Raw genomic sequence first — 16,358 nt, forward strand, 5'->3', positions numbered from 1 at the left:
GCATCGAAAAGCATCTGCTAATGTCCAAGATTGAGTGTTCAGGAGCCTTCACTATGAACGCAGAGCTCGAACAAGAGCTTGCTCATACGCTTCTGATAGAGCTACTAGCATACCAATTTGCATCGCCTGTGCGATGGTAGGCCGTCCATGTTGCTATTTTCAGGGTCGCTGACTCCACTAGGATTGAAACGCAGGATGTGCTCCTTCGAGATTTTGGCGCTGAGCGTATGGTGGAAATTGGGCCTTCTCCCACGCTTGCAGGCATGGCGAAACGCACGTTGAAGCAAAAGTACGAGTCATACGACGCGGCCAAGTCGATTCAGCGCGATGTGCTCTGTTATTCAGCCGACGCAAAGTCCATCTACTACAACATTGAGGATGCACCTGTGGAGGAAAGTAGCCCAGCTGCGCAAGTCGAGGCCGCTGGAGTGACCCAAAGCGCCCCTGCGACTGTGGTCTCTGTTACTTCTGCTCCCGCCCCACCACCACCACCATCGCCGGCTGCTAATGCGGGCCCTGCGGCATCCATCCCTGATGAGCCAGTCAAGGCCGTTGATGTGGTACACGCTCTTGTTGCACAGAAGCTCAAGAAGACAATTGATGAGGTGCCCCTTTCGAAGGCAATCAAAGACCTTGTGGGTGGCAAGTCGACAATGCAAAATGAGATTCTTGGTGACCTTGGCAAGGAATTTGGAAACACGCCGGAGAAGCCTGAAGACACCCCTCTCGAAGAATTGGGCGCAGCCATGCAAGGGTCTTTCAATGGTCAACTCGGAAAGCAATCTAGCTCTTTGGTGCAGCGCTTGGTCGCATCGAAAATGCCTGGAGGCTTCAATCTGACCTCTGTACGAAGCTATCTTGCAACTAAATTTGGTTTGGGCGCTGGCCGAACTGAGTCTATTTTACTGCTCGCTCTGACTATGGAGCCCGCAAGCCGGCTCGGTTCTGAAGCAGACGCCAAAAGCTTCCTTGATACAATTGCCCAGAAATATGCCTCCAAAGCCGGCATCTCGCTGACAGCGCCAGCCGCAGCCGGAGCAAGCGAAGGATCCTCAGGCGGGGCTGGCCTGGATCCTGCGCAATTCGCAGCCCTTACAAAAGATCAGACGGATATGGCTCGTAGCCAGCTCGACCTGTACGCTCGTTTCCTCAAGCTTGATCTCATGTCTGGCGAGAAGAAATTCATCGACGAGAAGGCAACAAGTACAGCACTTCAGGCGCAGATCGACCTTTGGGAAGCCGAGCATGGCGATTTTTACGCATCCGGCATTGCTCCTGTTTTCAGTCCCCTCAAGGCTCGAGTGTACGACTCTGATTGGAACTGGGTGAGGCAAGACGCGCTCAGCATGTATTTCGACATCATTTTTGGGCGCCTCAAACTTGTGGATCGCGAGATTGTGGCCCGTTGTATTTCCGTCATGAATCGATCAAACCCTACGCTGCTTGAATTCATGCAATATCACATTGACCACTGCCCCGAGGAAAAGTCTGAAACTTACAAGCTGGCAAAAGAATTGGCACAATCGCTTTTAGACGTTTGTACCGAGGTTATTGACGTTGCTCCCGTCTATAAAGACGTCACCTACCCAACAGGTCCCCAGACAAGAATCGATTCAAAGGGCAATATGTCTTACGACGAAGTGCCTCGCCCTGCTGTTCGCAAATTGGAGCACTACGTGAAAGAGATGGCCATGGGTGGTAAGCTCACAAGTTTCGCTTCCAAGACCAAAGTACAGGATGACCTTCGCAGCATCTACCGCATCATCAAGCAGCAAAATAAGATGTCAAAATCAAGCAAGCTGCAAATCAAATCGCTTTATGCGGATGTTGTGAAAGCTCTCGCAGCCAATGCAGTCACTCTTGATGAGAAACCAAAGCGAGGGCGCCGCATGAAGAAGGCAGCATCTTCTACACGCCCAGAAAAGGAGACCATCCCATTCTTGCACCTCAAGAAGAAGGAGGAGCATGGTTGGGAGTACTCGAGTCAATTGACGGAAGTCTACCTCGACGGTCTTGAGCACGCAGCCCGTGATGGTGTGACATTTGAACACAAGAACGTGCTGATGACTGGCTGTGGCGCAGGATCAATTGGAGCCGAAGTCATGCAGGGCCTTCTCGCAGGTGGTGCCCGGGTTGTCGTGACCACATCGCGATATAGTCGCAGCGTGACTGAATTCTATCAACAGACTTTTGCTAGATATGGCTCCAAGGGATCCACTTTGATCGTCGTCCCTTTCAATCAAGGTTCAAAGCAGGACGTTGATGCACTTGTTGATTACATTTACGACGAGAAGAAAGGTCTGGGATGGGATTTGGACTTCATCATTCCTTTTGCTGCTATTCCTGAGAATGGTCGCGAGATTGACACTATCGACTCAAGGTCGGAGCTTGCCCACCGCATCATGCTCACAAACCTGGTCCGGCTTCTTGGCGCCGTCAAGGCTCAAAAGGCTGCCAAAGGAATTGATACACGCCCTGCGCAGTGCATGCTACCGCTCTCCCCCAATCACGGTTCTTTCGGCAATGATGGACTGTATTCCGAGTCAAAGCTCGGTCTTGAGACGCTGTTCAATCGCTGGCATTCGGAATCTTGGGCTGCATACCTGACCATTACTGGCGTTGTGATTGGCTGGACTAGGGGTACTGGTCTGATGTCCGCCAACAACACAATCGCAGAAGGTATTGAGAAGCTCGGCGTGCGGACATTCAGTCAACAGGAGATGGCATTCAATATTCTAGGGCTGATGACGCCTGCCATCACTCGCCTCTGCCAGCAGGAGCCTGTCTGGGCTGACTTGAATGGCGGATTTCAATTTTTGCCAAACTTGAAAGATTTGACCAGCCAGCTGCGAGCCGATCTGAGTGCTACTAGTGAAGTTCGAAAGGCCGTGGCCGCCGAGACCGCCATGGAGCACCAGGTCGTGAACGGCGCAGAAGCAGAGCGTCTGCACAAGAAGCAGATGATTCAGCCCCGCGCAAACATGAAATTTGACTTTCCTCCAATCAAGACAGCTGAAGAACTCAAGCCGCTCGCTCATCTCAAAGGAATGGTCGATCTTGACAAAGTTGCTGTCGTGACTGGTTTCTCAGAAGTGGGACCATGGGGAAACTCGAGGACTCGCTGGGAAATGGAGGCTTATGGAGAGTTTTCGCTTGAGGGCTGCATTGAGATGGCGTGGTTGATGGGTTTGATTGCGAACAAAAATGGAACATGGGTTGACGCGAAGAGTGGTGCAGTCGTTGATGATAAGGATGTCAAGGCGAAATATGAGCAGGCAATCCTCGATCACGCTGGCATTCGATTGATTGAGCCAGATTTGTTCGATGGCTACGATCCAAATAAGAAACAACTGCTCCAAGAAGTTGTGATCGAGCACGATTTGGATGAGTTCGAGACGTCCGCTGAGACCGCCGCAGCGTACAAGCTGGAGCATGGTGACAAGGTGGAGACATTTGAGAATAAAGAGAGTGGCGAGTGGTCCGTCAGATTCAAGACGGGCGCTACTCTGCTCATTCCCAAAGCACTCCGTTTCGACCGGCTCGTCGCAGGCCAGATTCCGACAGGATGGAACCCGAAGCGATATGGATTGGACGATGATATCATTTCTCAAGTTGACCCAGTCACTTTGTACACGCTTGTCTCTACAGTTGAAGCATTGATTTCGTCCGGAATCACTGATCCATACGAGTTCTATCAGTATGTGCATGTCTCTGAAGTAGGCAACACTGCTGGTTCGGGCATCGGAGGTGTGACGGCATTGCGGGGCATGTACAAGGATCGTTGGATCGACAAGCCAGTCCAAAAGGATATTCTCCAAGAGTCGTTCATCAACACAATGTCAGCTTGGGTCAACATGCTGATTTTGTCATCAGCTGGGCCAATCAAAACACCAGTCGGAGCATGTGCCACGGCCGCCGAGTCTGTCGAGATTGGCTGCGATACTATTGCTTCGGGCAAAGCCAAGATCGTCATTGTTGGTGGTTACGACGATTTCCAAGAGGAAGGCTCATACGAGTTTGCCAACATGGGCGCTACTAGTAATGCGGACAAAGAAGCGGCTCACGGCCGAACCCCGAAGGAAATGTCTAGGCCGACGACAACAACCAGGTCTGGCTTCATGGAATCGCAAGGCGCTGGTATCCAGATCCTCATGCAGGGCTCATTGGCAATCCAGATGGGCGTACCCATATACGGTATCATTGCCTTCACCGCTACAGCGACCGACAAGGAAGGTCGTTCGGTGCCGGCACCAGGACAAGGTATTCTCACTACTGCCCGCGAAGCACCATCCAAATTCCCATCTCCGTTGCTCGACATGAATTACCGCAGGCGGCAGATGCAAAGACGATTAGGTCAAATCTCTCAATGGGCCGAAGCAGAGTTCTCCTACATGGACGATGAGGTGGCTGCGATGCAGTCTCAAGTCCCAAACCTGGACGCGGCAGCGTTCCGGTCCGAACGCGCAAGCCACATCCAGCGCGAGGCTCAGCGTCAAATCAAGGAAGCACAAAATACCTACGGCAATGAGTTCTTCAAAAACGATGCAACGATCGCGCCGCTGCGTGGCGCATTGGCTGTTTGGGGTATGACAGTGGATGACATTGGAGTTGCGTCTTTCCATGGCACGTCGACGGTCGCGAACGACAAAAACGAATCGAATGTCATCTCGAAGCAGTTGGAGCATCTCGGTCGCACGAAAGGCAACCCACTCCTCGGCGTTTTCCAAAAGTACCTCACTGGACATCCAAAAGGAGCAGCTTGTGCCTGGATGCTGAATGGAGCTATGCAAATTCTAAACTCTGGCCTTGTCCCTGGAAATCGCAATGCTGATAATGTCGACAAATATCTGGAACGATTCTCGCACATCTTGTACCCGAGTCGCAGTATACAAACGGATGGTGTTCGCGCTGTTTCAGTAACATCCTTCGGATTCGGTCAGGTCGGAGCTCAACTGATTGTTATTCACCCAGACTACGTCTTTGCTACTCTGGAGGATACGACCCTAGCGACGTATCGATCAAAGGTTGCTGCCCGCTACAAAAAGTCTTACCGCTATCTTCATGAATCGTTCGCCAACAACAACCTCATCCAGGCGAAGACCGCAGCTCCCTTTACAGACGCTCAAGAAGACGGCGTCTTCCTCGATCCTCTGGCTCGTGCTAGCGCCAACAAGGCCGGCAGCTGGTCGTTCGCAGCAGATTTCCACCAACCACATCCAAAACAGCCCACCGAAGCATTGTTAGACAACCTGGCCAAGGCTAGCGGCGGCAAGAATGTCGGTGTGGACGTTGAGTTGATCTCTAGTGTCCACATTGCAAATGACACCTTCGTATCTCGCAACTTCACACCAGGGGAGCAGGCCTATTGCAATCAGGCGCCCTCTCCTCAATCAAGCTATGCTGGCACGTGGAGCGCAAAGGAAGCTGTCTTCAAGAGTCTCGGTGTCAAGAGTCGGGGAGCTGGAGCTAGCTTGTTGGACATCGAGATTATCCGATCGACCAATGGGGAGCCACAAGTCAGGTTGAATGGGGCTGCTAGAGAGGCTGCAGATGCAGCAGGCATCAAAAATGTGCAGGTGAGCATCTCGCACGATGATGTGCAGTCCGTGGCGGTTGCGATTAGCGCTTGAGTATCCTTATGTTTTTACGTCTCGTCTGTTCCTAGAGATAGACTTTGTCTTTGATTGATGTTTTCTCCGTCTCTGACCCGATCATACGCTGGTCCAAGCAAAAGTTCCGGGTCTCTCAGCCTCAGGCTTGTGCTTGAGTGTCGAATCTCGTCACCCACCCCCAATCACTCCAATCACAATCACAACCGCAACTCAACTTATCCAGCGGCATACGCCTAAACTGCAAGCATGGTCAGCTTGGACGACATCAATGCATACTCGAGGCCTCAGAGCTCGTTGCCCAAGGGTACAGCACACCTCTATAGCTACATCAATCGTGCTACTTCACCGTCCAATTTTGAACCTAATTTGGCGCTGAATTTGGAGATTGCCGACCTCATCAACTCGAAGAAAGGCAATATGCCCCGGGACGCGGCTGTGGCCATCGTTCACAAGATCAACTCGCTAAACCCTATCACATCTCTCTTGGCGATCGCGCTCCTGGACATGCTGGTCAAGAATTGCGGCTATGCTTTTCACCTGCAAATCGCAACAAAGGAGTTTCTGAATGAGCTTGTGCGACGATTTCCGGAGAGACCGCCTCCAAGACCCAGTCGAGTGCAATTTCGTGTCCTTGAACTGCTCGAGCAGTGGCGGCAAACGCTTTGCTCAACGAGCAAATACAAGGATGATATGGGCTACATTCGGGACATGCACAGGCTTTTGCATTACAAAGGTTACGATTTCCCAGAGATCAACGCTGGGGCCGCAAGTGTACTCAACCCAAACGATTCGCTAAAGTCCGCGTCTGAAATGGAAGCAGAAGATCGAGCAGCCCATTCCGCCAAGCTACAGGAATTGATAAGACGAGGAACCCCTGCCGACCTCAAGGAGGCCAATCAGCTCATGAAGGTCATGGCAGGCTTCGACCAAAATAAAGTGGACTACAGAGCCAAGGCAGCCGAAGAGACAGATCACATCCGGCGAAAGGCATCACTGTTGGTTGAAATGCTTTCAGGTCTCAATGAAGCCGACGTTCTGGCTGACGGCGACATATATCAAGAGCTTGCCGATAGCATCCGCAACGCTCAGCCAAAGCTTCAGAAGATGTGTGAGGACGAATCTGAAGATCAGGAAGCGGTTGGCAAGCTCTTTGAGCTCAATGACTCAATCAACTCCATCGTGACCAAGTACGATTTGTTGCGCAAAGGTGATTTTGCAGCTGCACAGCGAGTGCCAACAACGCTCCCAATAATGCCAGTGAGCGATCGAACAAACAATACGACAAGCTCGGCGCCCACTACACAATCCAAATTCGAGCAAGATCTCAATCTGCTTGATTTCGATGCAGATGAAGCACAGCAGCCCAAGCTTGCCACCGGCAACACCGCTCCGCAGGCCTCCGCATCCGGAAAGCAAGCAGGGAAAGCAGCTGCATCGGACATGGATGACCTGCTGGGTTTGAATTTTGGTGGCATGGACGCATTCGGTGCCAGTGGATCGATCTCGCTCGGCGCCGCATCAAATAATGCTGCCCCTGCGAGTCAACAGATGGCTGCATTTGCAGGCTTGCAGATTTCACCCGAGAAGGAGTCGAGCTCGGGCAGCTCAACAGGGCGACGCATCAAGCTTTTAGAATCGGATGATTTGCATATTGAACTCGTTCTCCTCGGCGGCAGTGGTAGTGCCGACTCGCCTTTGAAGGCTGAAGCCGTTTTCAGCAACCGCTGTAGCTCGCCCTTGGGTAGCATTGACCTTCAGATCGCCGTTCCGAAATCCATGCAGTTGAAGCTCGACTTGGCCTCGAAGAATAGCTTGCAAGCCAATGAGCTCAACGGGTGTCGTCAAGCAATCACGCTAGTTGGCAACTCGGGCACATCAGGTTGGACAGCTAAGTTGCGATTCAAGGTGCTTTACGCGGTCAATGGAGCGCCTAAAGAGCGCAACGATCAAGTGTCATTCGTGGTGTAACAAGTCAGTAGCAATCTTCCATTCAAAAGCCATAACGAGCACCAGCCGACCTTTTCTTGTCTTTGTTCTTGGCAAATTGAGCTTCGAGTGCCTCCCTCTGACTAAGCGCAGAGTTGAGAAGGGACGACAGCTGGTGTTTTCCGCCACCGATAGAGCGAACAGTCGTCTCCTCTTTCAGATCTCCAGACTCTCTAGCATCGTTATTTAATTTGTACTGTAGGCCAGCATCAAACTCTTGTACATCATGCACAGCTCTGGCTGACAGGTCGCGCTTGCTCAAGAGAGCATCTATTGAGAGATGGTCATCAGCTTTTCTTGGCGGGACCATGGCCTTCGTTTGGTTGGAAATGGCAGCGGCCTTCTCTTGCTGAAAGACAGGCTGGTAAAATTCACTCGTGTTTGTGTTTGGACGGGATAGCTTGTTCGGCGGACTGACTCCAAACAAGTCGAGCGCTAGTGCGGCTCTCGTAATTTGATCTCCAGAAGCAGACTTCAACTCCTGTGATTGCTCCGTTCCATGTCGAATAGACGGGCCACTGCCAACCTTGCGACGCTTTGAAGCCTTGAAAGAGCTTTTTACTTCGTGCAGTGCATCGAGCAGTTCGGGCTTTGGAGAGCGGTGAGCGGCTGTAGACTCCTCTTCGCCATCGTAGTCGACCAGCATTGTTGCCAAGAACGTAATACAGAGAGCTCGCACCGGTAGCTTAGTCTTTTCTGTATGCTTGCAAGATACAAGTTGGAGCAGTCAGGAAGATGCCTCAGGCTCGCGTTGCAAGCTAGTTCAGGCTGCTCCAGCAAGGGAATGGGAGACAGAGCCAAGGGCTGAAGGTTGACTGTAGCGAGTAGCACGGATTGGATCGACTATTCTGCTCCCAGGTTCTCCCAACGTCCAACCGTGGAAATGCAGGGTGCAAGCGTGCGAGAGCTTGAGAATGAAATTTAGCTCAAGTTTGACAGTCGCCTATGGCAGTGTGCGTGATTCGTGGACTCAGACTGGCGAATTGGCAAGCCATAGACTGGATTCGTAGCACAGGACGTTCTTTCTACACCTGAATTATGGCCTCTCCCCGGACGACAGGTGCACATGTACTTTACAGTCTACACGTAGAGTTGCCTCGAAATCGTCGCAGGAGTCTGTATTACATAAGCCCCACCCTTATTCGAAGCCGAGCAGTCTATGATACAGTTTCAGGCCTAGTTATACGGTGTACCTGCCTGAATGTCCAGAATCGATTCCTAGATACCTAGATCGTCATCTACTCTCGCCAATCGCGGCCTTGAGACTACGACTTCGAGGATGGAATATTTGCCACTCGTTCTTTTGCATGCCCAAAATAGCACTTGAGTTTGGGTTGTCATTGCTGTCCACGGGTTGCTATTCCGGGCCCAAGTACAGGTAATCATGACTTCAGGATTGCAAGGTAGCAAGGCCTTGCCATGCTGGACAAGGTCAGATAGCAGCACCGTAGAGGTGTACATAGATATCTATAGCTCATCATCTGGCCAGCTCGGCACGGCTGCTTCCGCGGCTTTAGCTGGCGCTGTAGATTGAAAGCAGAGTCGCGGCCGTGGTTTGAAAAATTTCTGCCCGCCCAGGGAGGAAGGAGTTTGAAAGCAAGGGAGCAGCAGAAGACACACACAGGAGTCGACACAAGGCAAACACCCACACCACCTTCCTTTCTTCCCTTTGCACCAGGACACTCAACCGGACTAGTGCCTGCGCTCCCACCCAGCGTAGTTCCACGGCATTTCCAATGTCCCATCGCTACGAGGAGGATTACGACTACGGCCACCCGGACTCCCAGCAGGTACGTCACGCCAGGTGCTGCTCCATTGGCGCCTCCTAATCCCATCTACTTCTCTGGGAGACTCTGACCGTGGACTTCTTGCTGACATCTTCTTTCAGGATCCTTATGCTCCTCAGAGCAATTACATCAACGAGCCTGACGCGTACGCAAGCGAGCAGCAGTACGACCAGTATTACCAAGACTCTGATGTAGGCGGCGGCTACGGGCCGTATGACTACAATCAGGACGGTTACGAGGACTATCCCGTCGAGGCATACCCAGCCGACGTCTATGATGCCCGACACGGCATGGCAGCAGGCCAGCAGCCTGTTCAGTACTACAATGATGGCGGTCAGCGAGGTGCGTTATCTCGGAGCTCCAAGTGACATGGGCTAACAATTCAGTGAAGCGTGGTTCGTCTGAGGGCGAGAGTGAGACCTTCTCTGATTTCACCATGAGGTCTGACATGGCCCGCGGCGCAGAAATGGGCGTGTATGACCGTCATGACGATCGTAATCTACCTTACGGGCCCAGCACTGATTCATTCAATGGACAATACCGACCAGACTCCAGTCAGGTGTCTTACAATGGCAACCGCTCTTCGGGAGCAAGTACACCAGTGTACGGTAACATGGACTACGCATCGATGAATCGATCTCGCGAGCCTTATCCGGCTTGGATCCCCGAGAACCAGATTCCAATCAGCAAAGAAGAGATTGAGGACATCTTCATTGACCTGACCAACAAGTTCGGCTTCCAGCGCGACTCAATGCGAAACATGTATGATTTCTTCATGACGCTTTGCGACTCTCGTGCTTCTCGAATGACTCCCAATCAGGCTCTCCTGTCTCTTCATGCTGACTATATCGGCGGAGAGAGTGCCAATTATCGCAAATGGTACTTCGCCGCACAACTCGATTTAGATGATGCCGTTGGTTTCGGCAGCATGAAGCTTGGCAAGGCAACCTCGAAGCGCAAGTCGAAGAAGAAGAAGAATGTCGTCGACCAGACCGATGCCACGACGACTCTCAACGAGCTCGAAGGTGACAACTCCTTGGAAGCCGCAGAGTATCGTTGGAAAACAAAGATGAATGCCATGTCACAGCAACAGCGAGTTCAACAGGTGGCACTCTATTTGCTCATTTGGGGTGAGGCCAACCAAGTGAGGTTCTGCCCAGAGACTATCGCATTCATTTTCAAATGCGCAGACGATTATCTCAATTCTCCAGAGGTCCTGTCTGGACAAGGTGTGCAAGTCGAAGAAGGTCATTATCTGCAGACAGTCATCAGCCCACTATATCTCTACATGCGCGATCAAGGTTATGAGATAAACGACGGCAAGTACGTCAAACGCGAGCGTGATCACGACAAAACGATTGGGTATGATGATATCAATCAATTATTCTGGTATCCTGAAGGTATCGCCAAGATCCGATTCGAGGACAAATCGCGTATGGTCGACTTGCCGCCTTCGCAGCGTTACCACCGACTGGGCGATGTGGTGTGGAAGAAAGTGTTCTTCAAGACTTTCAAGGAAACGCGCTCCTGGTTTCACATGTTTACCAATTTCAACCGTATTTGGATCATCCACATTACGATGTTTTGGTATTTCACCGCCTTCAATTCACCTACGATTTACACTCACAATTATCGCCAGCGCCTCGATAATCAGCCAGCGGCTGCTGCACGCTGGGCAGCATGTGCTTTGGGTGGTGCGGTCGCATCGTTTCTTATGATATTGGCAACCATCTGCGAGTGGGCATACGTACCGCGGAAGTGGTCCGGGGCTCAAGCATTGAGTCGTCGGCTGATGATCCTTTTACTCTTCTTCGTTATCAACTTGGCTGGACCAGTGTATGTCTTCTTCATCTGCAAGACAGAGGAAAAGCAAAGGGAGAAGATTCCCCACATCATCTCAGTCGTGGCCTTCTTCTTCTCGATTGCTACCTTCCTTTATTTTTCCGTCATGCCACTGGGAGGCCTGTTCGGAAATTACCTCTACAAGAATTCCCGACGATATGTGTCGAGTCAAACCTTCACCGCCTCTTTCTATAGGCTCACTGGCAACGACATGTGGATGTCTTATGGATTGTGGCTCGCCGTTTTCGCGCTCAAGTTTGTTGAGTCGTATTTCTTCCTCACTCTGTCGTTCCGAGATCCAATCAAGATCCTTCAGCCTATGAAGGTGTACGACTGCTCAGCAATGTACGTCAAGAATTACCTTTGTGTCTACCAACCGCAAATTCTCCTTGGTCTGATGTACCTAACAGATCTTGTGCTGTTCTTCCTCGACACGTTCTTGTTTTACATCCTGGCCAATACGCTGGCATCGGTGGCACGCTCCTTCCACTTGGGAGCTTCTGTTTGGACCCCATGGAGAAATATCTTCTCGCGTATGCCGAAGAGGATCTATTCCAAGATTCTGGCGACCAATGATATGGAGATTAAGTACAAGCCAAAGGTCCTCATCTCTCAAATTTGGAATGCAGTCGTTATCAGCATGTATCGCGAGCACCTACTGGCTATCGACCATGTACAGCGACTGCTATATCACCAAGTGCCCTCCGAGCAAGAAGGCAAGCGAACACTGCGAGCGCCGACATTTTTTGTCTCGCAAGAAGATCATTCCTTCAAGACCGAGTTCTTCCCTAGCCACTCTGAAGCGGAACGTCGAATTTCATTCTTCGCTCAATCGCTTTCGACACCGATTCCGGAGCCTGTCCCAGTGGACAACATGCCTACATTCACCGTCTTGGTCCCTCACTACGGCGAGAAAATCTTGCTTTCCTTGCGTGAGATTATTCGCGAGGATGACCAATTGTCGCGAGTCACGCTGCTGGAATACCTCAAGCAATTGCATCCAGTGGAGTGGGACTGTTTTGTCAAGGACACTAAGATCTTGGCAGAAGAGACAAGCGTATACCCCGGTGGTGAAATGGGCGAGAAGGAAGAGAGCAAGGAGACTGTCAAAAGCAAAATTGATGACTTACCCTTCTATTGCATCGGTTTCAAGAGTGCTGCTCCCGAATACACTTTGCGAACCCGAATCTGGGCGTCTCTTCGTTCCCAAACACTGTATCGCACTGTCTCTGGATTCATGAACTACGCTCGAGCAATCAAGCTGCTTTACCGAGTAGAGAATCCCGAGGTGGTTCAAATGTTTGCCGGCAACACTGAAAAGCTTGAGCGTGAACTCGAGCGTATGGCTCGTCGCAAGTTCAAGTTTGTGATCTCTATGCAGCGCTACGCCAAATTCAACAAGGAAGAGCTCGAGAACACCGAATTTCTGCTTCGTGCTTATCCTGATCTGCAGATTGCGTACCTGGACGAAGAGCCCCCTCTTGTTGAAGGCGAAGAGCCTCGCATTTTTTCTGCGTTGATTGACGGTCATTCTGACAGCATGGAGAATGGCCGTCGCCGACCTAAGTTCAGAATTCAATTGTCAGGTAATCCTATCCTGGGAGACGGCAAGTCGGACAACCAGAATCATGCGCTTATCTTCTATCGAGGAGAGTATATTCAGCTCATCGATGCCAACCAAGACAATTACCTCGAAGAATGCCTCAAGATCCGATCCGTCCTGGCTGAGTTTGAAGAAATGGAGCCTCCGGCACAATCACCGTATACCCCTGGTCTCGACACCGAGGTGTCCAATCCTGTTGCTATCCTTGGTGCCCGCGAGTACATTTTCTCAGAGAACATTGGTATTATGGGCGACGTTGCAGCTGGAAAGGAACAAACCTTCGGAACCTTATTCGCTCGTACACTGGCCCAGATCGGAGGCAAACTTCACTACGGTCACCCAGATTTCCTCAATGGCATTTACATGACAACTCGAGGTGGTGTTTCGAAAGCTCAGAAAGGTCTCCACTTGAATGAAGATATCTACGCCGGAATGACTGCTCTCCTAAGAGGAGGGCGTATCAAACACTGTGAGTACTACCAATGCGGCAAGGGTCGCGACCTCGGCTTCGGCTCGATTCTGAATTTCACCACGAAAATTGGTACCGGAATGGGCGAGCAGATGTTATCGCGGGAGTACTACTATCTTGGTACACAGCTCCCTCTCGACCGCTTCTTGTCCTTCTACTATGCTCATCCTGGTTTCCACATCAACAATCTGTTCATCATGTTGTCTGTGCAGCTTTTCATGATTGTGTTGCTCAACTTTGGCGCGCTCTACTACCTGGTCACCATCTGTGTCTACAACCCCGACAAGCCGATCACTGATGAGTTGGTTCCCGGAGGATGCTACAACCTTGTGCCCGTGCTCAATTGGGTCAAGCGCTGTATCCTCTCGATTTTCATTGTCTTCTTCATTTCTTTCGTGCCCCTGGTCATTCAGGAACTCACAGAACGAGGAGTCTTGCGAGCTGCTACCCGTCTTGCCAAGCACTTCGGATCTCTTTCTCCGATCTTCGAGGTATTTGTTCTCCAAATTTATGCCAATTCGTTGCTTAGTAACCTGGCTTTCGGAGGTGCTCGATACATTGGAACTGGCAGAGGCTTTGCGACTTCTAGAATCCCCTTCTCTATCCTCTTCTCGCGATTCGCAGGACCTTCCATCTATCTGGGAGCCCGAACGCTCATGATGGTTTTGTTCGGTACGCTGACGTGCTGGGTGCCGCATCTCATCTACTTCTGGGTTTCCATCTTGGCACTGTGCGTGAGTCCCTTTGTCTTCAATCCTCATCAGTTTTCCTGGACCGATTTCTTCGTCGACTACAGAGAGTTCATTCGTTGGTTGTCCCGCGGGAACTCCAGAACACATGCCAATTCTTGGATCGGGTATTGCAGACTCTCGCGAACCAGAATCACAGGTTACAAACGTAAAGTTCTTGGTCTGCCCTCGGAGAAAATGTCTGGCGACATTCCCCGCGCATCATTCACCAACGTGTTCTTCTCTGAAGTGGTTGGGCCGTTCTTCCTTGTCCTAGTCACGGTCATTCCCTTCCTCTTCATCAACAGCCAGCCTGGCAATATGACGGACCCAAACAGTTCCGATGCCTCGAACCCTGCTATTCGTGTGGCCATTGTTGCTTTCGCTCCTGTTGGTATCAACGCTGGAGTAGCCCTCATTTTCTCATTGATGGCTTGTTGCATGGGACCATGCTTCGCGATGTGCTGCAAGAAATTTGGGGGTGTGCTCGCTGCAATCGCTCATGCCATCTCCGTCATTATTCTGATCGTGCTCTTCGAGGCCATGTGGTTTCTCGAACATTGGTCATTCCCGAAAGCCCTTCTGGGAATGATCGCAGCTACTGCGATTCAGCGTTGGTTTTTGAAGCTTTTGACGTTAGCTTGTTTGACCCGCGAGTTCAAACACGATGGAGCGAACTTGTCCTTCTGGACCGGTCGATGGTATGGGAATAAGCTGGGGGGCCACGCATTTTCACAGCCGGCGCGAGAATTTGTTTGCAAGATGATCGAGCTCTGTCTCTTCTCTGCCGACTTCATTCTTGGTCACATCTTGCTCTTTCTCATGCTGCCAATCTTGGCTATCCCGTATGTCGACCGGTGGCATTCAGTTGTGCTCTTCTGGCTTCGGCCCAGCAGGCAGATCCGAGCTCCCATCTTTTCAATGAAGCAAAATCGATTGAGGAAGCGAATCGTCCGTCGCTACGCGACCATGTTCTTTGTCATGTTTGTCATCTTCATGGCGCTCATTATTGGTCCCGCTGTGGCTGGAAAGTACATTCCAGCCATCGATGGTATTCCATTCTCATTGTTGCAACCCAAGGACCGCAATGCGACTGCAAATGTGACAACGTACAAGAACTCGACGACTTAAACTGGGGTCTCGATACTGCGCGCGATCTTTGTACCTTTGTTTACTCGTTTGGGAATTAGATAGATATGACTTTTGTTAAAAATGCGTCGTCACTGATGGCCTGAAATACGAATGTGAGTTGACCGAGACAAACTTCTGCGATTGTTTCCTCAGAGGTGACGCCGACACGTCCGGTCGGCCCAGTTTCTAGGGCAGAGCTGGTCCCCATAGCGGCTAGCATCCCAAGCGTGTGTATCATCGCAACGTAAGCTCTCCCAATCACCTGTGCTTTTCGCTTGCTACGATATATAAATATACTGCTGAGCGCTGGCCAGCATCAGGTGGGTGAACCTGTACTTGTGGATGCGGTGTGATGGGTTTTAGCTTATAAGAGAAAAGCTACGTCGTGCTCAGCTCAACTACTGTCCTCCATAATAAGAAGGAAGCAAACCAGAGAATCCACCCGCACAAGGGTGCTCTAAATCTCCACGCCGGACAACGGATAGTGCCATAAGGCATGCAGCAAGAGCCGAAAGTAAATATTCCATAAATAAGGAGAAACATCAAAGCAAAATATCGGAACGGCATCATCAAGTTGCGAGCGGTCCGGGGACCGGACTTGTCCAGCAAGGAAATGTCCAGTGCGCCAAATGTCCAGCGAGCAAATCAGCAAAATCTCTTTTTCCACAAGGACAGAACGCGACAACAGGATCCTGATCGTCTGAACAGGCTAGTAATGGCTTCTCGCCGTTCAATAAGAGCGTGAACCCTTCAGTGTTTCAGTCAGAGGACTTCAGTAGAATTATTTTTATCTTGTACAACCTCCAATGCAACGATATCTATAAGTGGGCTACGAGAAGACTTCAGTATAGCAAAAGACCCAATACGTATGCGTTGCTGTCCTAGAATGTGGCGCATGCACAAAAATCAGATTTGCAAATGACTAGCTATAGACTTCACAACGATCAATATGGCAACGTCTCCTGGTTCCATCTTTCAGCTAACAGGCGCTATAAAGTCAACACTATCACAGCAAATCACATTGTTCTATGAAGTTCTATCGCTTTGATTGTGGCTAGACCCTCGGCACTTTCGCCGACACATCGAAGTACATCTTGATCAAGTCATGGCAAGAGTCGCCAGAGCATTTGCAAACTCAATTTGCGCTTTCGAGGTCGGCAGACTAATAAGCTGCTGTGTCATCAGCCCTCTCAGCTTGAG

At 50.8% G+C, this 16,358-nt stretch overlaps 5 protein-coding genes across 5 annotated transcripts; 3 read left to right on the forward strand and 2 right to left on the reverse strand.

Annotated features, from left to right (window-relative positions):
* Window positions 1-53: 53 nt before the first annotated feature.
* Window positions 54-6,034, forward strand: BCR37DRAFT_408198 (uncharacterized protein; the record flags this gene model as incomplete). The annotated part of the gene is made up of 2 exons (XM_040872136.1): window positions 54-136; window positions 182-6,034. 2 exons carry the CDS (start codon window positions 54-56, stop codon window positions 5,628-5,630), a joined length of 5,532 nt encoding a protein of 1,843 aa, XP_040726527.1. The 3' UTR covers window positions 5,631-6,034.
* On the forward strand, window positions 5,859-6,848 carry BCR37DRAFT_336686 (putative ADP-ribosylation factor-binding protein C25H2.16c; the record flags this gene model as incomplete). The annotated part of the gene is made up of 1 exon (XM_040867235.1): window positions 5,859-6,848. A coding segment is annotated over one exon (990 nt), but the record flags the coding sequence as incomplete, so codon positions are not given.
* Window positions 6,849-7,602: 754 nt separating this feature from the next.
* On the reverse strand, window positions 7,603-8,244 carry BCR37DRAFT_392078 (mitotic checkpoint regulator, MAD2B-interacting-domain-containing protein; the record flags this gene model as incomplete). Its single annotated transcript, XM_040871103.1, has 1 exon — window positions 7,603-8,244. One exon carries the CDS (start codon window positions 8,242-8,244, stop codon window positions 7,603-7,605), a length of 642 nt encoding a protein of 213 aa, XP_040726529.1.
* A 413-nt stretch (window positions 8,245-8,657) lies between these two features.
* On the reverse strand, window positions 8,658-9,373 carry BCR37DRAFT_378550 (uncharacterized protein). Its single transcript, XM_040869065.1, has one exon. The coding sequence runs from the start codon at window positions 9,341-9,343 to the stop codon at window positions 8,981-8,983; it is 363 nt and encodes a 120-aa protein (XP_040726530.1). The 5' UTR covers window positions 9,344-9,373; the 3' UTR covers window positions 8,658-8,980.
* Window positions 9,374-9,597: 224 nt separating this feature from the next.
* On the forward strand, window positions 9,598-15,291 carry BCR37DRAFT_408204 (1,3-beta-glucan synthase component GLS2). Its single transcript, XM_040872137.1, has 2 exons — window positions 9,598-9,718; window positions 9,751-15,291. Exons 1-2 carry the CDS (start codon window positions 9,676-9,678, stop codon window positions 15,156-15,158), a joined length of 5,451 nt encoding a protein of 1,816 aa, XP_040726531.1. The 5' UTR covers window positions 9,598-9,675; the 3' UTR covers window positions 15,159-15,291.
* Window positions 15,292-16,358: the final 1,067 nt, after the last annotated feature.

This window comes from Protomyces lactucae-debilis (genome assembly GCF_002105105.1).
Source record: "Protomyces lactucae-debilis strain 12-1054 chromosome Unknown BCR37scaffold_6, whole genome shotgun sequence".
Lineage (NCBI taxonomy): Eukaryota > Fungi > Ascomycota > Taphrinomycetes > Taphrinales > Protomycetaceae > Protomyces > Protomyces lactucae-debilis.

Excerpts from the sequence above, each read along its gene's own strand:
- BCR37DRAFT_378550 (XM_040869065.1), bottom strand. The coding sequence starts at position 9,343 with ATGGGACATTGGAAATGCCGTGGAACTACGCTGGGTGGGAGCGCAGGC.
- BCR37DRAFT_408204 (XM_040872137.1), top strand. The coding sequence starts at position 9,676 with ATGGCAGCAGGCCAGCAGCCTGTTCAGTACTACAATGATGGCG. Across the intron at positions 9,719-9,750 it reads TCAGTACTACAATGATGGCG|TGACATGGGCTAACAATTCA; the intron begins GTCAGCGAGGTG and ends CGGAGCTCCAAG.